The sequence below is a fragment of the Telopea speciosissima genome, chromosome 10 (assembly GCF_018873765.1).
Source record: "Telopea speciosissima isolate NSW1024214 ecotype Mountain lineage chromosome 10, Tspe_v1, whole genome shotgun sequence".
In the NCBI taxonomy this organism is placed as follows: domain Eukaryota; kingdom Viridiplantae; phylum Streptophyta; class Magnoliopsida; order Proteales; family Proteaceae; genus Telopea; species Telopea speciosissima.
In genome coordinates, this window is record NC_057925.1 from 58,634,962 (window position 1) to 58,658,408 (window position 23,447).

The window sequence follows — 23,447 nt, forward strand, 5'->3', positions numbered from 1 at the left end:
GCACAAGACCAATAGAAGCATGTGCATGGACATTTGAGGAGACCACAATGTTTTTTTTCTCATATATAATATATGGGAAACAGTTTTCTGTACGGGAGTGTGGCCTACGCCAGCACTCCCATGTGTCTATCTCTCTCCTCCTTAAAACAAGGGGGTAGAGGTGTTTTTTCACATGGGTAGGAGAGAGATAGACTCATGGGAGTACTGGCATAGGCCACACTCCCGGATAGAAAACTTTTTCTCATAATATATATATAAATAGAAATCGAATTGATTACGGCCCACTAAGAATACGTTAGGCCAACTCTATAAAAGACCAAACCAAACTTTAGCTTAACGGTTTGGTACACCTTTTAGTTGGTTGAGAGGGTTTAGAAGGTTTATATAGCACGTCGTGAGATAATAATGTCCCTTCCATGGAATGAGGTATTAGTATCAGATCAAGAGTAAAATTGTAAAAAAAAAATAAAAAAAAGAAAAGTAAATTTTTTAATGAAAAATATGAGTAAAAATTATCCAATACCAATCGATTCGGATTGGTATTGAATCGGTGTCAACAGAGACCGTTGTCGATCCCGATATCAATATCTCAATCCCTAGTCTCTCCCATCTACCAACAGAGATATATGATGGAAACTCTAAGCTCGGGGTTTCAAGGGGAGAGAGGACCCCAGTCATTCAAGAGACAATGGTGATGCAAAGATCAATAACAGAGGCTATGTTTGTTTGATAGGGATTTAGGTAGGGTGAGAGAATTGGAGTGGGAAAGTGCTGATGTGGCACTTGAAAATCTCATCCCAATCTTGGTTGTTTAACTTGGGGTGGTGAACTTATAAAAGTTTTGACAAGATTAAATGCTTTGTCTATTAATATGACACTTGAAAATCCTATCCTTATGTTATCCAAAGTCTCACAAAAATCCCAAAGACTTTGGTTATTATTCAAGGAAAAAGTAAAATAGCACCCTTGTTCCCCAACCCACTACATTGTGGGACCCAATCCCACAATACTCCCACCCCCACGGGCCCCATCCTCCCTGTTAAACAAACGGGCCTAACAAAGAGCGACCTTTTGGTTTGACATGTTACTACCCTGAATCGAACCAGACCAATCGACTTACCACCCCTGCTTAGTTCATACTTCATATTGAGCCCATTCCGCATCAATCCGGGTTGGAATTGGCCCCGATCGATCCGGTTCCTGATTCCGGGTTTAGAATCTTTGATCCAACTACCTTCTTTTTCTCATTATATTATCTGTGCATAAAAAGGTTGATTCCCTGTTTTTATAAACTCTATCTGCTATTACACTGAATATGTTCATGATCTGATATCTCCAAAAAGTTTGTTTACCAAAACAAAAAACAAAAAATCTTCTCTAAAAAGTTTAATAATCATTTCATTTCAAAGATCTAATCTTGTACTTGACATTCTATTTCAAAGAATTTTGGGAGGCTCTGCTTTATGATCACGGAGTTCCATCCAATCGCCAAGTTCCCAAACTGGTTAAGCTTTTCTTCGTTTTGTTTATCTTAGTTTTCGCATGAAGCCATGAACAGAGAGAATCCTGAAAGGTAAAACTTTGCACTTCGTACTGGTACCAATAGAGCGCATGAAACCATGAACACAAAAGAACTACCTGATTTGTGTTTCGGGATTTCAAAGCTCTGAATCCGATTTCTGAGGTTCTTCCTCCGGTATTCCTTGTTGAAGTATATAGTGGTCTTTTTTTCTTTCTATCCTGAATCATGTCTTTATCGTAAAACTGAAAGCGGTAACATATTTCTTTTGGTGGCTAAGCTTTTCTGCGTTTGCTTGTCTTCTTATGAACATAGAATCCTGAAAAGTCAGACAACGAAACGCAGAACTCTGCAATTCGTGTTTATATAGAGTTAAACGATTTGTGTTTCGGGATTTCAAGCTTTACCCATAATTCTATCTGGGTATTTGATTGGAATTCGATGGGTTCGCTAGAGAAAGAAGCGCAATTAAGCGTGGAAGAATCCAATGAAGCCATCTTGTACGTTAACGGCGTTCGACAAGTGTTGCCGGATGGATTAGCTCACCTTACTCTCCTCGAATATCTCAGAGGTAGGTTTTTTGGAAATTTACCTATGGACTCTGTTATTTTACTTCAATTGCTTAAGTATTTCTCAATCCACTGGCGGAAGAGACTATTTAGTTCTCATAAATTAATCGACATGCGAGTCATAATACATATCTACAACGACAACAACAATAACATCAACAACAGAAAAAAGATGGGGGAAAAAACATCCCAGGGATGAGGAGATCTCCAGTTATTACAGTCGATTCTTTGTTACTGCCAAAAAGTGGCAACAACAGAACAAGGGTCATTTATTGCGCTCCAGGTCATAAAATATCGGATTTGGGGATGTGTTTAAGTTCTGTTTGTATCGTTTGATTGTTGGTTTCTCTTTGGTGAGTTATTGTGCAACACGGAGGGTTTACATAGAAAAGGAAAAAGGATCAAAATTAGGAAAAAGAGAAAAGCTCTTTGTGATATTGATTCATGGTTTGAGTTTGACGAGGTTGTGGTGCATATTTGTAGTCACAGGAAAACTCCAATCATTTCTCAATTAAATGTTCGGTAGTATAAATACTAAAACTGGACTCATCATTCATAAGGGTAACAATTACCTGATTCTTGTGAGATGTAATCTATTTCTGTTTTTAAAGTACATTACTCTCTGGTCTTTCTGTTGAAGTTGCTAGTAGGAATTTAGAAATGGGAACTGATTTTTATGATGATTTACTCACACTCACACCAGTGGGTAACGATGAAGGACTGTCTTTTTGGGACAGAGTAAGTCACTTTTCTGTTTAATTCTGGTAATACTATTTAGAGTAATTTCATGGATATAATTTGTAGTTAGTCCGACATTTCTATGTTTTTGTTAATTGTTAATAAGTTAGGTTATTTGGGCTATTATCTCTTCTTTCTTCAATCTTCTGCATTACACTAATACAGATAGGTTTCTTCTTCTGTCTTATACTTTCTACTTGTTGCTTACTGATTTCTTCATGGACCTTCTATTGTGGGACCATTCCTTGCTGTCCTACATCATTATCATATTATGAAGTGTCATTTGATTCGGACATCATCTGGCAATCTTGACATTGTACCCAAGAACAAAGCGTTTGAATGGAGATTCTTCAAATGAACCATTAGTCTCTCGGGGTGTGTGTAATTAATGTCTCAAGGCCTAGATGGCACCTACGTTATAATACTTGGGCCTATTACCCAAAGATTCAAATCAATCCTACAGTTATCACATAATATATGATGTTTTTTGTTGGCAATGCAGATATAGGTCTGACAGGGACAAAGTTAGGCTGTGGTGAGGGTGGTTGTGGGGCTTGCACAGTGATGGTCTCTTATTATGATCAACAGTTGAAGAGATCTATGTGAGTATCTCTCCTTTATCTTTTGTGTCTGTTGAATAAATAAAACATTTATTGATTTCTTGAAGGGAAAAGGTTCTCTGAGCGGCCAGGGGAGGGTACACTAGCATCCTCTCTCTTCCTCACATGAAATGACCTTGCTGCCCTCCTATATACGAAACCATTCTGCCGCACCTCATGGTGCACTCCTCATTGCCGCTTGCTCAGAAAACCCTCTCCCTTTCTTAAATTAACTTAGTGGACTGGATCCGTGCATTTTGGTTAAATTGTGTGACTGTAATTTTAATGGTATTTTCTACTTTCACCAGAAAAAGAGTAGGTTTTTGATTAAACTACTGTCTACTCACTATTATCCGGAAGAGAAAACTACTAACTAAATGAGTTTCTCGTATCAAAATGTATGAAGTCTTCATTTTCATTAAGATAAGGTGAAGAGTTCTCTGTGGGGGAGCGTGAGTGCGCACAAAGCATCAACAGGGCTAGCATTTCCACCTTTCATGGGGGCGGAGTAGCCATTTCGCCCCCCTCTGTGTCTGGGTGCAGGGGCCACGCTCTCCCACGGAGTTCTTTTCCCTTAAGATAAATAGTAACTGAGACTGAAAACCAGAATCTCAGTGTGCAAGCACATGCTGCTGTATTATCACTGTTTGATCCTGGGTTGAGATCTGATTATTTCTTTGTGAGATCAGTCTTCATGTTCAATCTATTTCATTGAGTTGTATGTAAATATTAACTCAGAAATGGAGCAAAGGGTCCCATTTTCAAATAAAAAATGGAAGAATAAGGTGGTGTTATTTAAAATAGGCGATGTTCCTGTAACAATTTGCCTGACAGAACATAATGGTAGGGAAGCAACGCATTTCTTCTATCACCTCTCTTTCAAGAGAAGGATCTCATACATGCCATGTGGCACGCATCTAGCACTCCCCTCTCTTCGTTTTAACCTTTTATTTTCTAACAAGAGGCGCTTATCTACGTAATTGAAGAAATTACTTATATGCCTGTTCATAGAAATTACAGAAATATCACTAACTTTATCATGGACTGCCACAATGATCTTAAATATAAAAATATAAGAAACCATCCAGAAGTGATTTATCTTTCTATACAGATGAATGCTTGGTTACAGGTGAACCTAAGATGAATGATTCATGGCTTTAGCTGTATATCCTAGAAATTATAGAGGACATGATTATTTCCTGATACTAACAAAGAGTATCCTAGAAATGGGATATCTTATGATCTTCGTCATATACCCGCGACTCTCTGAACAAGAGTGTAGATTCACTTAATAACACCATGACAGGGAGAAAGTTCTATTCGGAGACTATTCCTCATAGCTTATGTTAGCCATCAATTTTTGTCATACTAGTACAGAAAGAGAAAACAAAGGAGATTTGGAGATAGTGCATAAGAAATTGGTGCAGTGATTGAATTATACTTCTGATGGCAATGATACTTTAATCATGTATCATTCTGCATTAATGTTCATAGCCTCCACCTGAGACCTTTGATCAGCTCCGCTTGTGGTTGAGAATCTGACAAACTTTACCAGAATAATTGCACTCGATCTGTTCCATAAATCTGGTGATTAAATTTCTGTGTGTGTTAAAAGGTTCTATAGGTTTTATTAATTTAGTTTTTCCGGCCAGCTGAAAGTTCTGTCACTAGCTGCTAAATTGGGTTATATTGGGTTGCGAGTCCTTGGATGCTGGCAAGTCCAAGACTGACAACTAGAAAGACACTAAGAGCTGAGAACCACTGGCTACCTGCTTAGTGCTTCTTTCATCTGGTGCAAGCAAACACAGCTTATATCGTTTGTCCTGTATTGCATTCTTGTATATCTAAAGCATAAAATGTTCTGTAGTTTTTTTCTTGCCATGTTGTTTCATGGGATGCAAATTCTTGTACTCCAAAAACTTGAAACACTACGTATCAGTTATGAAACTTTCAGCAGTATTTCTATTTTTAGTCATTAGTCTGATTGTAAAAACATGTTGCAGGCATTCTGCAGTCAATGCTTGCTTGGCTCCTCTATATTCTGTAGAAGGGATGCATATAATCACAGTGGAGGGAATTGGGAATCGTCGACATGGTTTGCATCCTGTTCAGGTGCAACATGCTACAGATCTTCCTCCTTACTGATTTTTAGCTCATTTAATCATTTTTGTGAGTAATTAGATGGCTATCATTCATGATATATTTCTATGATTTTTGTGAATAATTTCAGATGCACCTAATAATTAAACCCTTGCATGTTCCAATCTTTTAGTCTGGCAGGCACTAAAGCTGCATCTACAGTCTTTTTTGTACGAGTGCTAAATTTTTAGTGCATGGCCTGTTGTAGATCATTCGGTATTATGTTTTTTTGAGGATCACTTCATTTTCTGAAAATTACTGTTGTTTAGTTGTATAGACAAAGTAATAAATAACACACACACACACACACACACACAAACATGTATATCAGACAGTGACACAAACATATATACTCAATTTCTGTTTATCAGAACTCATGGTGATAAAATATTCAAGAATATTTGAAATAAATTTTGCTGCAGGAATCATTAGCACGTGCTCATGGCTCACAATGTGGATTTTGTACTCCTGGTTTTGTTATGTCCATGTATGCATTATTGAGGTCAAGTCGAACACCACCAACTGAGGAGCAAATTGAAGAAAGCCTTGCTGGAAACTTATGCCGCTGCACTGGCTATAGACCAATTATTGATGCATTTCGAGTTTTTGCCAAAACTGAAGATGCTTTATACACTAACAGTTCTTCAGAAAGCCTTCCAGGAGGTGAAAGTATTTGCCCTTCAACTGGGAAGCCATGTTCCTGTGGTTTGAAGGCTGTAAACTGTGATGATAATAGTAAAGAAAGTACAAATTTGGGTAATAGATACAAGCCTGTCTCATATAGTGAAACGGATGGAAGCTCATATTATGAGAAAGAGCTTATTTTTCCCCCAGAGCTTTTGATGAGGAAGCTGAGACCTTTAAATTTGAGTGGGTTTGGTGGACTTAAGTGGTTCCAGCCCCTTGGACTTCAGCAGGTATTAGATTTGAAGTCAAAATATCCAGCTGCAAAATTGGTGGTTGGTAACACTGAGGTAGGAATTGAGATGAAGCTGAAGAGAATTCAGTACCGGGTCTTGATTTCTGTAGCTCATGTGCCTGAACTTAATACTTTGATGGTGAACAATGATGGATTGGAGATTGGGGCGGCTGTAAAATTGACGGAACTTGTTGAAGTTCTTAAAAAAGTTGTGACTGAGCGTGCTTCACATGAGACTTCATCTTGCAAGGCTTTTATTGAACAAATAAAATGGTTTGCTGGCAAACAGATTAAAAATGTGGCATCTGTTGGTGGAAATATCTGTACTGCTAGTCCAATATCAGACTTGAACCCTCTTTGGATGGCTGCAGGAGCGAAGTTTCGAATTGTTGATGGCAAACGTAACATTAGAACTACTCCAGCAGAAAATTTTTTCTTGGGTTACCGCAAGGTGGATCTGGCAAGTGGTGAAATTTTACTCTCAATTTTTTTGCCTTGGACTCGGCCTTTTGAGTACGTGAAAGAATTTAAGCAGTCCCACCGAAGGGATGATGATATTGCAATTGTAAATGCTGGAATGCGTGTTCTCCTCGAAAAGAATAATGAACAGTGGCTGGTGGCAAATGCATCTATTATTTATGGTGGAGTGGCTCCTGTTTCTCTTTCTGCGTCAAAAACCAAAGATTTTCTAATGGGGAAATGTTGGGATCAGGAACTATTGCAGGGTGCTTTGAGAACATTGGAAGAGGACATTGTTCTCAAGGTAGATGCACCAGGAGGGATGGTGGAGTTCCGCAAATCTTTGACATTAAGTTTTTTCTTCAAATTTTTCCTGGGGGTTTCTTATCAAATCAATGAGGAACAATACTTCAAGAAAATCCTGCCACAGTCTCATCTATCTGCCATAAAACCTTTCCACAGACCATCATCTACCGGAAGTCAGAATTATGAAATCACAAAACAAGGGACAGCTGTAGGGTTGCCTGAGGTTCATCTCTCTTCAAGACTTCAGGCATGTACTTTCCCTCATTCTCCCTTTGCACAACAGAAACATGCACAGACAGACACACAGATACTAAAACGAAAGAAAATGACTAATGCTTCTATCATGTGATATCCTGCAATCTCTAATGAAAGTTTGATATTGATCTGCATTGTTACTGTGATTCTTTGCACTCATTTATATGCTGAGAGCTTGCATGCCAATGAAGAATCCACCGCAGGAATACGTACAATATATTGTTGTTGAGGGTTTATAATTGGAGCTTATTAACTGCTATGTAATTGTTCTTGTTTTAATTAGGGTGTTCCCACTTTTTTATATCATTTGTGATTTTTAACATTTTAGTTGACTAATAATTTCTGCTTAAGAAATTTGAATATTTTATTAGGGAAAAGGAATGCTAATCGGTGCTGTGTGGGCGTGTACCTGCTCCCAGACACAGCCCGGCGCAAATAGACCACTGCACCCCTGGACCTTTCCACCTTTCCAGGGGGTGTGGTGGTCTTTTGGACCGGGCTTGTCTGGGCACAGGTACACGCCCACACACAGCACCGGTTAGTGTTCTTTCTCCCTTTTTATTATTATTAAATTTCAAAAAAGAAAATCTGGAAGAAAAATCGTATTCTGCGTGGCTTTATTGATCTTCATAAATATGTGATATAATTATACAACTGATGTTTGCCTTTTATTCTTGTTTTCCCAGATGAAGCATGCAATTACATGTTTTTCATCTTAAAAGATAATTGACAAACTGTACTCAGACTTATTTTAAATTCTTCAATTTGCTACAGAATACACGGCCATCATTCTGTGATCAAGGGCCATATATTTTGTTTAAATCATAAGCACTCATATCTTTTCTCACTACTTCTTACTGAGGTGCATTTTGGCCTTTACCAGGCCATTTTGGAGCCTTCAGCTTTTACCAGCTTTGTCCTCATTGTAATACTTGTTTCTAATAATTTATAAGTTTTTGAATAAATGTACTTCTTTCCTCTTCATATTGGGATTTTTAACTGAAATTTGCTACGGATCACTCCATTCGTTGACCACTATTGCTTCAGTTAGCATTTGATTTTGTGGAAAGAAAGAAGCATCTATGTGTGGGTGAGCCTTGGTGCAACGATTAAGTTGCGGTATTGCAACCTGTTGGTTGTGGGTTCAAAACTTGGAAACAGCCTCTCCTGCGAAGCAGGGGGTAAGTCTGCATGCATTTGCCCCTCCCAGACCCTGCAGTAGCGGGATCCTCGTGCACTGGGACACTCTTTTTTAAAGGAGCATCTATGTCTTGAGACAAGGGGTACTTTTGAGTGGGGTTCACTGGGGCACATTTGGATTCTCATCATTATCTAGAAGCATGGAGAACCATGCTGGGCCTTTGAAGTGGTGAATCCATTGGGTTATGAATAAGCATACATTCAAAATCTCTGGATTTGAGATCCAATGTGAAGTTTAATACTTCTCTTTGACTTTTGGCTTGGTATCAATGTTCACTCTAGTCACTTCTACTCTCATTATGGAGTTACTTAATTCTATCTGTATCCAAATTTATAGGAGGCTGCCTATCTCTATTTGCTTCTAATTTGAGTAGAAAATGAGAGAGGAAACAGCACTGGATATTTGTGATCATTTATGAAGCCTTGTAATTGGTTTTTCCCTCAAGCTAATGAAAAATGGTTTTCCCATTGCCTTGTTTTCTGTTTCTCCAAATCTCTTGATGTTTTTTTTTATGCTTTCAAGTCTCTCTCCATGTGGTACTTGAGCTCTACTAGTTGAAGCTTGAAAGAAATTTCTATTTCTTCTTCCTCATTCCAATATCACCTTTTTATTTATTTAATTTCCGCTGCTCCCTTTACCCACACCTTGTTTCAGCCTAAAATCTCAATCTACCATCCATAACTCCATCGGCCCACCATCCACTAACATCCATTTATTTTTGCCCCTAGTCTCTATTGGTCAGCTCAAAACTACTCACCAGTTCCATTTGAATAACAAACCTAGAGTTCCTAGAATTCCCTATTTGTTTTAAGTTTCATGCACTGAATCATCTTTGTTTAGTTTTTGATATCATAACTATATGCAGGTTACAGGGGAGGCTGAATATGCTGATGACACACCTATGCCTCCTAATGGTCTACATGCTGCTTTTGTATTGAGTAGAAAGCCTCATGCTCGCATCCTATCCATAGATGATTCGGAAGCCAAGTCTTCACCTGGTTTTGAGGGTTTGTTTCTTCATAAGGATGTACCTGGTGCTAATAAGATTGGACCAGTTGTTGATGATGAGGAGCTTTTTGCTTCAGAATTTGTAACTTGCGTAGGTCAGGTATATATCGTTCCATTTAATACTTATTTCTCACTTATCCTTTCAGTTAGTAACTGTGCTAACAAAGGATTTTGTGTCTATCCGTTGCAGGTTATAGGGGTAGTGGTTGCTGATACCCATGAAAATGCAAAATTAGCTGCAGGAAAGGTCCATATCAAGTATGAGGAACTCTCTGCAATTTTATCCATAAAGGATGCCATTAAATCTAACAGTTACCATCCTAATACTGAGAAAATTTTGGAGAAAGGGGATGTGGAACATTGTTTTCAGTCAGGTGCATGTGACAAAATTATAGTAGGGGAAGTTCAAGTAGGAGGACAGGAGCATTTCTATTTGGAGACAAATAGCAGTCTGATATGGACAACGGATGGTGGCAATGAAGTTCATATGATTTCCTCCACTCAAGTAGGTTTTGAACTTATGACATTTTGTTCGCTAATTTTATTGCTGCCATGCTTTACTGATACACTAACCCTGTTTCATGCGATCCTTTCTTTGCTCTTAGGTAGTTGGATTTTGTGTCCAAAGCATTTTTTTTATCTGTTATTTTCCATTTTGTCCCTCCCCTCTTTTGACTTGTCTACTGCTGTTGCATTTGCTGCACTGGCATTTGAAATTGAAATTTATATTGTCATTGCTCCCAGAATAAATTTTCTTCATCAGTTTTTTATGGTTTAATTACAGTTTGGTCGAGAATCTAATGTTTTTCTTTTGTTTCATGATATTTGTGCTTTTTCTTGTCCTATATATAAGTTTATCCTGGTCAAACCCAATGATTAATTGTGCAAATCATAAGATTTCATGTTATTTCTTTCCAGTTAATATATCTGAGTTCAAGTTTGACAATGGAAAGTTAACTTGAATTAATATATATTGCTTTTGTTCAATTTCTGATGGCACTATTCTGACAATGGCATGCAGGCTCCTCAGAAACACCAGAAATATGTTTGTCGTGTTCTTGGTCTTCCAATGTCGAAAGTTGTTTGCAAGACGAAGCGAATTGGTGGTGGATTTGGTGGGAAGGAAACCAGGTCAGCCTTCATTGCTGCTGTGGCTTCTGTGCCATCATATCTTTTGAATCGGCCTGTAAAAGTAACATTAGACAGGGATATAGACATGATGATATCTGGGCAACGACATAGCTTTCTTGGAAAGTACAAGGTACTTATTTGTCAATGAAGTTGAATTTCGGTACACTATATATTGCATTATGTTGGCACCTATGCAGCTTGGGATGCTTTAAGATCACAATCTCCAAAATGGTTAACTTGAATGCAGGCTAGTAATTTTTATTTTTATTTCAATTGAGCTTATGTGCTTCAAATAAAAACAGAAGAATGAAAAGGATCTCTTATTGCATCTGTGTACTGTATAATAAGAAAGTATCCTGTTTCCTTTTTGTGACTCTGGTCACCCAACATTCAGAACGCTATTTTGGATATGATCCAAACAAATTTAAGGATTGAATGAAATTCGCCTCTCAAATTGATAGATTTCATGGTTTTAGAAGAATGACACATTGATATTTTATGAGAACAATGTTAATATATGTTATTGTATTTCTTTCTTTCTCACTGAATTTTGTTTTTCAAGAATGGACGGGTGCTTCTGTATAGCATTTCTGTCTCATAACTGAGAACAGGAATGTGTTTTTTAGGATGCAGTTTTGAGTCGTCGTGTTTATATTTGACAACTTCTCTAAAGCACTAGGGAGTTCTGTTTCCTTTTTATTTGGAAAGAAACCAGCCTTTGATATTTAAATATTTGGAGTTTTGGTCCTTTTGCATACATGTATTTCCTGATTGTGTATCCTCTTGGCGTGGATGAGAAAATATTGTCCTTCCTTCATCATCCTGCTGGTATTCTGTTTGTGTTTTATGGTGTTGAAAGAGGAATACCAGAATGTTCTGCCTCAGACTAGCTAAGCTTTTTGTGTGAAAATCATTTGGTGAATGATTGGTATGCTACCATTAGCGTTAACTATGACAGTATTATGGTAGAGGTTAAATTTAACTTTCCTACTGTTACAAATCATGGACGTAAATAATAAGAAAAAATTAATTGATCTAGGTTGGATTCACGAGTGAAGGGAAGGTTCTGGCTTTGGATCTTGAAATCTACAATAATGCCGGAAATTCACTAGACCTGTCTCTGGCAGTCCTTGAGCGTGCTATGTTTCACTCAGATAATGTCTATGAGATACCAAATATCAGAATCAAGGGAAAAGTTTGCTATACTAATTTCCCTAGTCACACAGCTTTTCGGGGATTTGGTGGGCCTCAAGGCATGCTTATTACAGAAAACTGGATCCAAAGAATAGCCGTGGAGCTTAAGAAGAGCGTTGAAGAGATAAGGGTAAATTTTGTCTATTTATGAATTATTTTTTTGTGCCAACAAGTATTTTATCATTATTAGTGCTCATAGCATTTTCACCATTTAACTTCAGTTGCAATGTCTTGATTTTCAGGAGATTAATTTTCAAAGAGAAGGTTATATTTTGCATTATGGTCAACAAATTGAGCACAGCACACTGGCCCAAGTGTGGAATGAATTGAAATCATCTTGTGAGTTTTTAAAGGCCCGGGAGGAAGTTGACCAATTTAATCTGCACAATCGGTGGAGGAAGCGGGGAGTTGCTATGGTTCCAACAAAATTTGGCATTTCCTTCACAACGAAGTTCATGAATCAGGTGAGTTGTGTTCTATAAGTTCTTCTCTAATGTTACTTATTTAATGGTCATCATGGAAAGGGCTTCAATGCATAACGATGTACTCCCTTTAAGGCTCAGCATGGTGTACTTGATTACAGCTGTCTGACTTTCTCTCTCTCTCTCTCTCCCCCCCCCCCCTCTTTATTCTAAATGGTTCTTAGAAAAAAAAAATCTGTAATTCTGTTTGGGTTATGAGATTTTCTTGATGTTCCTTTTCATGCTTAATTGTGTATTGAATCTTCCAATAAGAAGCTTATGTTTAGTAACATTGTCCTAACAATTAAATAATCTCTACTGTTTAATATGAAGCATGTCCATTGTAATGTAAATGATTAGAGCCTGAATGTGTTAGATCTTTTATTTCCTTAGTTAGCATGTCATCGTTTCCCCTTTTGAGTTTCTTCAATATGAGCATTTTGGAGTTTCTTACTAAAATGAATTTCCTGGGTTTTTGGTATATGCACTTTCACTCAGATTTATTTTAGCTGTTCTATTGGAAAGAGTTGATTTATGCTCTAGCCTGAAATTAATAGTAATATTTCCTTGATGTATGTTGTAATTATTTTATCCTTTTCAGTTCTGAAAAAGTCAAAGCTGGTCAATGGACCTCGTACATTTTGTCCATATTTTGTGGCCTTGTGGGAATTTTAATATGGATACTTATATTTTCCTCTGGTGATGATTCTTGATTGAAACAAAACCCAAAATTCCTGTAAGAACAGTAATAGTATTAGTTTCTTATGCTACTTTACAATTTGGTGATCTTTCTAGTTTTCTTTTTTCCCCTGACTTGGTATTTTCAGTTTACCTTGTACTTCATCAAATGATACATCTTAAATCTTTTTCCCTTCCCTTTCTGAGAAGTCAGGAATTTTATATATTTGTTAATGACGCTGTACTTTTTTTTCTTCCTTATATTTTGACAGTGGAAAATATATCTTTTACTTGGTATTAAAGTTTACTTAATTATCTATAAGCCAAGACAGATTTTACTGAAAAAAGGACATAGATGTACTATACTCCAATAAAGCTGCACAACAGGACTGAAAACATTTCAATTTACCGAAAAATGCTTCCAATGAAGTTTAGTGAATTCTGTGCATCTCATTGTGTAACTTGTTTTATGTAATTTTATTAGTTTCTCTTATTTCATGGTAAATACATAAACTACTTCTGTTGTTAGACATTTTGTTCCTTGATGACTGTAGGCTGGTGCTCTTGTGCAAGTTTACACTGATGGAACTGTTTTAGTAACCCATGGGGGTGTCGAGATGGGACAAGGTCTACACACGAAGGTTGCTCAGATTGCTGCTTCATCCTTCAATATTCCTCTCAGTTCTGTATTTATATCAGAGACAAGTACTGACAAGGTTAATCTCCAATGTAAATCGTATCATGTTAGACTGCATATTTTTGTTGTCTTGATTGAATATATGGTCTGCAGTAACAATAAATAATTAGAGCTTTGCCGATGCTTCCTAGGAAATGAAGAGATTATAAAGAGTGCTCACATATTTTATGACTGACCAGTCTGATCTTTAGGGAATTTACTATTTATTCCGAAGCCAATTACTGGAGCAATCTTTCAATGAAAATTTATCCACCTGATGAATTGTTCAACAAGGTTGAGGTTTTCCATTTCTTTAGTTGATTGATGGTGTTGAGCTAGATTGCATGATTTCATGATATATTAATTCTTGGAAATTGTGAAAGTTATTAACAAAGAAGTCATGATGCAGTTTTATTTTTCTGTTATGGCACTCTTCAGTTTTAGTTTTCCTTGTTTCTTTAGCAGTCTGTCTTTTGGTTAAGAAACTTCCATCCTGACAAAGAGTCAGGTACCTCTACCAAGAAATGCTATGTTTTCTTCACATATATGGAGTGGTTAAATGAAATTAGGGAAATCAAGCACCCTGGTGTTAAACTTATGAAGGTGACAGATCATACCTCTGAGAATAGCAGAAGTGTGGGAGGTATGTTTCCTGGTGGGCCAGAATATCTGGTGGATTATTTTAAGCACTTGAAAACATAAGATAGGACCTAGATGAATATTGAAAAATTCTTGAAAGGGTCAAATCATTCATCTTTAGCATTGCTTCCAGCTGCGTGATTTTTAAGAGAGAATTATCTGGTGCCATGGTGCCAGGTTAGGTGAAAGCTGGAGTTTTGAGGGAGTGTTGCTTCTAAATGCTTCTGGAAGCAGGTAGGTAGAAGAGGGAGGGGCACTTAGGCCCCATAATTAGATGATCGAATGGAGAAAGGGTGAGGAAGATGATGAGGTGATCTCTGCTGACTGAGGGGTTGGATCTGTGGGTGTGGGTTTATGTGTTTCTTGAATTTTCTTTTCCTTGTTTGTTGTCGATGATGTTTGGTGCTTATGTGTGTTATTGGGTATTTTCTGCATTAATCTTTATCTTCACCCCATTCTCTTACAATTTTCTTATTTCCTATAGGGGATCTTGTCTGCCTCTTGATTTATGTATTGCTTGAATAGTTGTCTGGTTTCTAATGAAGTCCCATTGTTCAATCAGAATTAAAAATGATAATGATCAAATTAGGACTAATTCCTAACCCTAAGTTTATCACCCGTGCACTTTTCTTAAGATATTATTTCCAAAATGGAGTATTTTCAGACTTCTCCCATCCTAGCATAGCCAACGACACATACAGATTGATGATGGATTTTTTTTTCTTATTTATATATGTTAAGGATGAGAAAGATTTGATGAATAATTAGCTCCATTTTTGGGCTTGTATTTGCCCCCGACAGTAGAGCAGCTGCATTTTTTTATAATTTGGTAATTTTTCAGATTTTCTCGGACAATTGTCGTAAAATATGAGTACGGAGTGTATCCAACAATTTTTTTCTGCATCCTCCTATTAGTGAGTGGTGTGCTTAAAAACATATGTGAGATTAAATACTCTATTCAAGTTACTTTGACTTTCTATTGCAAAAACCATATAATAGAGATGCATACCAAGTTGGCACTTCTCCTTTTCATTACTATCACGGTTTTGATATATTTTCCTACCTATTAGGTCCCCAATGCATCACCAACGGCAGCTTCTGCCAGTTCTGATATGTATGGAGCGGCAGTTTTGGATGCTTGTGAGCAGATTAAAGCACGGATGGAACCTGTTGCATCTAGACATAAGCACAATTCTTTTGCTGAGGTAATCTTGCCACTATATTTATTGTCAAAATTTTTCTAGTGGTCTACTTCTGCACTGGTTATGTTATTTGACATGTCCAATTCATGCTATTTTATGAATGAAAACAACAAAACTGAAAAGGAAAGAAGAGTTAAAGTGAATATTAGGGTAAGAGAAATATTTGGAAAAAAATGTAACAAAATGGAGACAGAAATAAATTTTTTAGGAGGCTGACCAGGGTCCAGAAAGTTCTGAGCTAACCATTTATGTATGTATTATAGTAATGCCTGCATGACATTGTTCGTGGGAGGAAGAAGAATAAGGGACAAATAGGAAAACCACTTAAAATGAATCATAACTGGGAAATAGTTTTGGAAAATGACACGAGAAGGAAGAAAAATGCATTGACATGACAAGAATGTGAATTTGCTGTATTCTCAATACATGTTCATACAAGCAATTATGTTGATAGAATCTAGATGGTATTTTTCCCTTTTTCAGTGAATGGCTGAATATCCTTCAAGAACAGTGTTTTAGGGTTTTTTGGTGGGCATGCTTTTTCGCGGGGGGGGGGGGGAGATATTCTTTCTACCTTTTTTTCTCTTTTCTTTTCTTTTCTTTCCTGCTGACCACAGGAAATGTGTTGCAGGACTGGAGTTGTTGGATGTTAAACTTAATAAAAGAGGGGAATATAATGTTCCGTGGAGCATTTGTTAAATATGCTGAAAAATTATTAGTCACTTAATTTTGGTTGAGATGTCAAATATTCAGCTGAATCAAGTCAGCTGGCTCAATTAACCTGATTCTTTAGTTGGCTGGTCCAAGGCACAAGTTAACTCTTGCAAATTATGTCCATCTCAGTTAAACACTGTTATCTTACTTTGGTTATAACATAGAATATATATTTTCCTTCAGTAGTTTGCACTTCATACGGTTAAGGATTATCTAATAATGCTTGTTTTTTATTCTTAATCAGCTTGTTATTGCATGCTACATGGAGAGGATAGACCTTTCTGCACATGGATTCTACATTACACCTGAGATTGGGTTTGATTGGAAAACTGGTAAAGGAATCCCATTCAGGTACTTCACCTATGGCGCTGCATTTACCGAGGTCGAAATTGACACTTTGACTGGAGATTTTTACACAAGAAGAGCAGATGTTTTGATGGATCTTGGATTTTCTCTGAATCCAGCCATTGATGTGGGACAGGTAATCTCTTTGTTTGTCATTTTTAAATTTCTTTGTATGTTCAAGCTATATAATCTATGGTTTACATAGTTCCATGAAAGGCTTAAGATTTTCCACAATGCCACATTATAATCATGATAATAGTCATAGTTGTCAAGGCATCACGTAGGCGTCCAGGCACCTTCAGGGTGTCAAGGCGATGCCTCACCTTATTGGATGTAGGGAAGGAGACTGCCTTGACCACCTGGGTGTTGCCTTGGTCCATTTAGTTGACTTGGTGGGCGCCCTAGGTCGTTTTGTGTGTGTGTGTGTGTGTGTTTTGGTTACATACTATAGGTTCTTTTCCTGGCCTTTTTATTTGGCAGTGTACAGGATTATAATGCTCGCGATACATGGAATCATTGAATCCTAAACCTTGCTATACAGTTGTATCTGGTTGTACCGTTGTAGTTTATTGCTTATCATGGATGACTTAACCAGGAGCATACAAGGAGAGGTCCCATGGTGTATGATCTTTGCAGATGATATTGTCTTAGTAGATGAAACAAAAGCAGGGATTAATGCCAAAGTGGAGCTATGGAGATCAACCTTGGAATCAAAAGGTCTGAAGATAAGTAGAACTAAGACCGAATACATGATGTGTAACTTTAGTAGCTCGGGGACGAATAATGAAGTGGTGAATATTGAGGAGAGGGAGATCCCGCAAAGTGACCACTTTAGATATCTGGGATCAATTGTAAACAAGAAAGGAGACATACATGATGACGTTGCCCAAAGGATTAAAATAGGGTGGATGAAGTGGAGAAGTGCGACCAGAATACTATGTGATCAATGTTTCCCTCTAAAACTTAAAGGAAAATTTTATAAGACTGTCATTAGACCAGCTATGATGTACGGGTCGGAATGCTGGGCTGTGAAGAAGTGCCACATCAATAAACTTGGTGTGGTAGAGATGAGGATGTTGAGATGGATGAGTGGAAAAACTAGGAAGGATAAAATAAGGAATGATCATATTAGAGCTGGGTTGGGAGTAGCCCCAATCCATGATAAACTTAGAGAGAGTCGTTTGAGATGGTATGGTCATGGCCAACGGAGGCCTTCCGAGGCTCCAGTCCGGAGGATCGGCATGATCCTGATTGATAACCTTAGGAGAAGTGGTGAAGAAAGACATGCTTAGCTTAGGCCTTGCCCCGAGTATGACCTCAAATAGAGCTGATTGGAGATCAAAGATCCATGTGGTTGACCCCTTTTAGTTGGTCTTTGTTGTGTGTTGCCGTTGTTTTTCCCCCCTCTTCGAGACCTAGCGCACAATGTTGGGCAATTAAGAAGCGGTATGTAGTTAAGAAGGGTTGATGCCTTAGAGATTTGTGTTGATGTTGTTTCACCCCCCCCCCCCCCCTCATTTTTTACTTCTTTTTACCTTTTTTCTCTTATAGGATCCATGTTGCCGACCCTATTAAGTTGGGATAAGGCTTGGATGTTGTTGTTGTTGTGTGACATATCAAACATCATTGAACTGAATTACTGCAATATCGTATTTTTTCTATTTATATTTAGCTGCTTGTTTTTACTGCTACTTGTTGTGAACAAATCTGTCAGTCTTACAATGAATGTTAATTTATATGTAACTGCTGATTTTTTTTTAATTGGCTGTTAATTTATTTATGATGTGTCTACGACAACAACTCAGCTTTATCCCAACTAAATGGGGTCGGCTACATGGATCCCAGAAGAAACAGAAATTAATAATATGAAAATAAAGGGAAGGAGCACACAACAATGACAAACTCTAGGGCATCGACCCAACTTAGCTACGAACCGCATCAGAACTACCCAACAATGAGCCCCAGGCCTCGAGAAATGAGTGTATTACAACACCAGCGTCACAACATCATAGCCCAACTAAATGGGGTCGATCACGTGGATCTTCGCTCTCCACTCAGCTCTATTTGAAGTCATACAAGGAGCAAGGCCTAAGCTAAGGATGTCTTTCTTCACCACTTCTCCTATGGTTATCTTAGGCCTGCCTCTAGCTCTTTAGGTTCCTCAATCTGAATCTGGTCGCTCCTTCGAACTAGGGCATCAGATGGCCTTCGTTGAACGTGGCTATGCCACCTCAAACAACTCTCTCTAAGTTTATCAAGAATTGGGGCTACTCCCAATCCAGCTCTAGTATGGTCATTCCTTAGTTTATCCTTCTTAGTTTTCACGCGCATCCATCTCAACATCCTCATCTTTGCCACTCCAAGTATTTTATATGACACTTCTTCATAGCCCAACATTCCGCACCGTTCATTATAGCTGGTGTAGTGACAGTCCTATAAAATTTTCCTTTAAGCTTTAAAGGGATATGTCAATTACACAGAACTCCGGACGCACTTCTCCACTTTATCCACCCTATTTTAATCCTCTGGGCAACGTCGTCCTCTGTCACCCTCCTTATTTACGATTGATCCTAGATATCTACAATACTCACTTTGTGGGATCTCCCTCTCACCAATATTCACCGCCTCATTATCCGTCCCAGTGTTGCTAAAGTTGCACACCATATATTCGGTCTTAGTTCTGCTTATCTTCAGGCCTATTGATTCCAAGGTTGATCTCCATAGTTCTACTTTGGCGTTAATCCCTGCATGAGTCTCATCCACGTAATCAATATCATCTGCAAAGATCATACACCAAGGGACCTCATTTTGTATGTCTTTGGTTAGGTCGTCCATGATAAGTGCAAATAAATAAGGGCTTAAGGTTGATCCTTGGTGTAACCCAATTGAAATTGGGAATTCAGTGCCTTGGCCCCCCACTGTTCTAATACCAGTCACCACATCAACATACATATCTTTAATTATGTCTATGTATTTACATGACACCCTTCTCTTCTCTAGGATATTCCAGATTAACTCTCTAGGGACTCTGTCGTAGGCTCTTTATAGGTCTATGAAGACCATATGTAGATCCTTCTTGCCCTCTCTATATCTTTCCATGAGTCTCCTAAGTAGGTAAATTGCCTCCATCGAGGATCTTCCAGTCATAAAACCGAATTGGTTTTCCAAAATAGTAGTCTCCTTTCTCAGGTGGGTTTCAATAACCTTCTCCCATAAGTTCATTGTATGACTCATCAGCTTTATGCCTTAATAGTTATTACAGGTCTGGATATCTCCTTTTGTTAGGGACCACAATGCTTCTCCTCCATTCATTTGGCATTTTCCTATTGGTCATAATCTTGTTAAACAGCTTGGTTAACCAAGAAGACCGCAAAATCCAACGTTCTTCCACACCTCAATCGGGATCTCATATGGGCTTGGAGCTTTGCCTACTTTCATCTTTCTTGTAACTTCTTTACTTCAAGCATCCTAATTTTGTATATATATCTACGCGAAGAGGTGTCCCGATGAATAATGTCGCTTTTCGCAGCCCTATCCCTCGAGGTGTCTTCATTAAGAAGACAAATGGGATAGGGGGGAAAACACTAGGGAGCCTTGTCGCAATGTTGCCTAGGCAGGCACCGATGCATCCCTCCACCGCCTTGGGTCACCTTCGCACCTTCATGACTATGATAATAGTAATTACTTTGTTGCTAAATAATTACTTATCACTATTAGACAATAATAAATCCTAACCCCCATCCTTGTGTTTTTGAATCGAGTAGAGAATAAAGGTGATTAAACAGTAGAAGATACAAAGATTTGTGCTTGATATCGTACAAAAGTTTATCAGAATTTGTTCCAAATTTCTTTAGAATATGAAACTAATTCCGCCCCCTTTCTGGATGGTTGTCTTGATAAACTTAGCTGGACAGGCACCTTAATTTAGCCATCTGAAAGTGTGATCTTGCCAACTCGATTAATGGATAGGCATCCTTTGTGTTTTCCACATATCAAATTTCAGACTCCACCTCAAGATATGATGCATTTTCTGACTCTTTCACATGTATTTTAAGTAGTCATTGCTATTTTTTATGTCAAAATGGCAAACGAAGAGCCTACTTTTGTCATATAGTGAGGTGGTTTTGAGGGAAATTTTACATGAGTAGGAAAGAGTGAGTTTACTTCCCTCTTTGCATGTGTCTTTTTTTTTTTTTGTTATCTCACACGGTAGATGATGACCTCTCCACCAGCCTTGACTGCTAAACCTGTGTCATGAGGAGAAAAAGTAAAAGGAGGGGTGTACAATGATATTAAATTTCTGGCCAAATCTCCTAGTCGAAGATATTTTTTTATGATTATTCTTTGTTAGATACCCTATAATTGATGTTTGATTATATTCTGGTTGCAACTTGCAAGGACTCCAAAACGAGATATTTTTCCGTACATGGCACTTGCTGTGAAAAAACATATAGGCTTATATTGAAAACAATGTTCACCTTTGGCATCCAGAGCAGGCCTGGGTTTCCCAAGCTCACAGAAATTTTAAATATGTGCCCATCATGCAGAGTTGTTTGTACCCAAATTCATTGACACCAGAGTTTTGTGGACTTGTATCTGTCATTTGGAAGACACTGTTTACATTATTCTTATCTGATGTTCCGCTTTAAAGAAAATTCTACTTCCTTTAGATGATTATTCTTTCTTTATTTTATTTTTTTTATGTTCTTGAAAGGACTAAGAGCTGTTTTACTTGTTTTGTTGCATTAAATTCCTTTCAAGGAAATGTACATGGAGTTGTTCTAATGATAGCATGATGACATAATATTCTCGTAGATTGAAGGGGGCTTTGTACAAGGTTTGGGTTGGGTTGCCTTGGAAGAGCTAAAATGGGGAGATGCAGAGCATAAGTGGATTCCACCTGGCCATTTATATACCTGTGGACCTGGAAGTTACAAAATTCCTTCTGTTAATGATATCCCTCTCAAATTCAATGTGTCACTTCTCAAGGTAAACATGTTTCCAACTCTTGTCAGCTCAAGTGTTCGATGGATTGCTTTCTTCAGTTTGGAAGTTCAAGTTTTTGTACTTTCCTGATTTCCTAGAATTGAACTTTTGCTTTTGTCAGTTTTTATATTCAATTATTACCTTACTTTTTAAGGATATTAATATTTATCATATGCTATAGTGCATTAGATAAGAATATGTATTCTGAAGCCACTCTACTGGGCCAGATGTTAATGTTATTTATCAAGACACTCACTTGACTATGAACTTTAACCCTGCATCTTACTCTCTAAGGGTGGCAATTTTACAGATGACCCACCCACGCAACATGAAGAAGACAAAGATTTAGAGGTCTTGGGTTAGGGAAAGTTGACACTGCAGGTTTTGACACAAAACACATGATTAATAGATGGGGCATGTTAGGGTTGAGGATAAAGTCAACTGAGTTTTTTTTTTGGCGGGGGCGGGGGTGGGGGCGGGGGCGGGGGGGGGGGGAGGGACTAACTCACTAACCCCTCCTGTTTGACATAATAGCTTTTAACAGAAAAACAAAATTATTTACAAAAAAAAAATGAAGTTCCAATTATTATCCATCAAACTTGAGATGGCCTTTTATTCCAATTCTGGCATGTTGTGGACAATGTTGTATTCTCCAATTACCATCAGTCTTTGGCACTACACAAGTTAGCATGCTGTTATGATTATTAAAAGTGCGACAGAAATATCACTAATGTTGTATTTGTGGTTGACTTTTTACTGACGCACTCATAAGAGGTGAATCATTATTTAGGTCAGAATTAGTTTAACGTCATGGAAGTTATCATATTGTGTATCTTTCCAAAAAAAAAAAGTTCATAATGTTGTTCAATAAGATGTGTATATCAAATTTTTTTATGTCTAGTAATATCGTGAAAACCTGTATTGAAATATCGAGTTTGGATATTCTTAAAAAAAATGTCCAAGCCAAATTATTCACCGACTTTCTTTTGCCTTGGATTTACTTGCCAATTGATAGGATGCCCCTAATGCGAAGGCCATTCATTCATCTAAAGCTGTGGGAGAGCCTCCATTCTTTCTTGCCTCATCGGTTCTCTTTGCCATTAAAGATGCGATCATAGCTGCAAGAGCAGAGGTGGGTTCTAATGATTGGTTTCCACTTGATAATCCGGCAACTCCTGAGCGGATTCGGATGGCTTGTATAGATAATTTGACTGAGGGATTTGTGAGGTCAGATTTCCACCCGAAACTTAGTGTGTAGTGCATTTTATTGTTGGCTTCTGATTGTTCCTTTATTAAAATCCCACTTCCGGATACTTCAAATTTGTACATATTTTGTAATTATACAAATGATCTTTGTAACTGGTTCAGAGCGAAATGATATTTAAGTTAGTCAATCAGGTCATGCAAAGTTCTCTCCTTTTTTTTTAAAGCTTTCTTATATTATATTCTGGCCGGCATTAAAATTTCTTGCTAGCTTGGTTGACGAGGTCTTTCAACTTTTTCTGTACTTTGTTCTATTATGTTTGTCTTTTCTTTTTTTGAGATGAAAGAAAAATGTATTATTCATTGACCCAAAAAAAAAAAAAAACAGAAATTTTCACCTATGCGCCTCGACAGCCCCTTGCACTCTTCTGTTCCTTTAACAAGATAGGTCATATGTTAGCTCATATATACCAATAGTTTCAACATTCTATAATATTAGCTGAGAA

The 23,447-nt window shown here is 37.7% G+C and overlaps 1 protein-coding gene across 2 annotated transcripts; it reads left to right on the top strand.

The window, feature by feature from the left end:
• The first annotated feature begins 1,629 nt into the window (after positions 1 to 1,629).
• On the top strand, positions 1,630 to 23,095 carry LOC122641860 (xanthine dehydrogenase 1-like). Of its 2 annotated transcripts, XM_043835177.1 has the most exons (15): positions 1,630 to 1,720; positions 1,927 to 2,090; positions 3,329 to 3,428; positions 5,429 to 5,537; positions 5,987 to 7,495; positions 9,570 to 9,812; positions 9,903 to 10,217; positions 10,734 to 10,973; positions 11,883 to 12,167; positions 12,280 to 12,501; positions 13,731 to 13,892; positions 15,562 to 15,696; positions 16,652 to 16,888; positions 21,568 to 21,741; positions 22,754 to 23,095. In XM_043835177.1, the coding sequence occupies exons 2-15, from the start codon at positions 1,961 to 1,963 to the stop codon at positions 22,994 to 22,996; spliced, it is 4,104 nt and encodes a 1,367-aa protein (XP_043691112.1). In that variant the 5' UTR covers positions 1,630 to 1,720; positions 1,927 to 1,960; the 3' UTR covers positions 22,997 to 23,095. The 2 variants fall into 2 exon arrangements, with proteins under 2 accessions (XP_043691112.1, XP_043691113.1); XM_043835178.1 differs by lacking the exons at positions 1,630 to 1,720; positions 1,927 to 2,090; positions 5,429 to 5,537.
• The last annotated feature ends 352 nt before the right edge of the window (positions 23,096 to 23,447 follow it).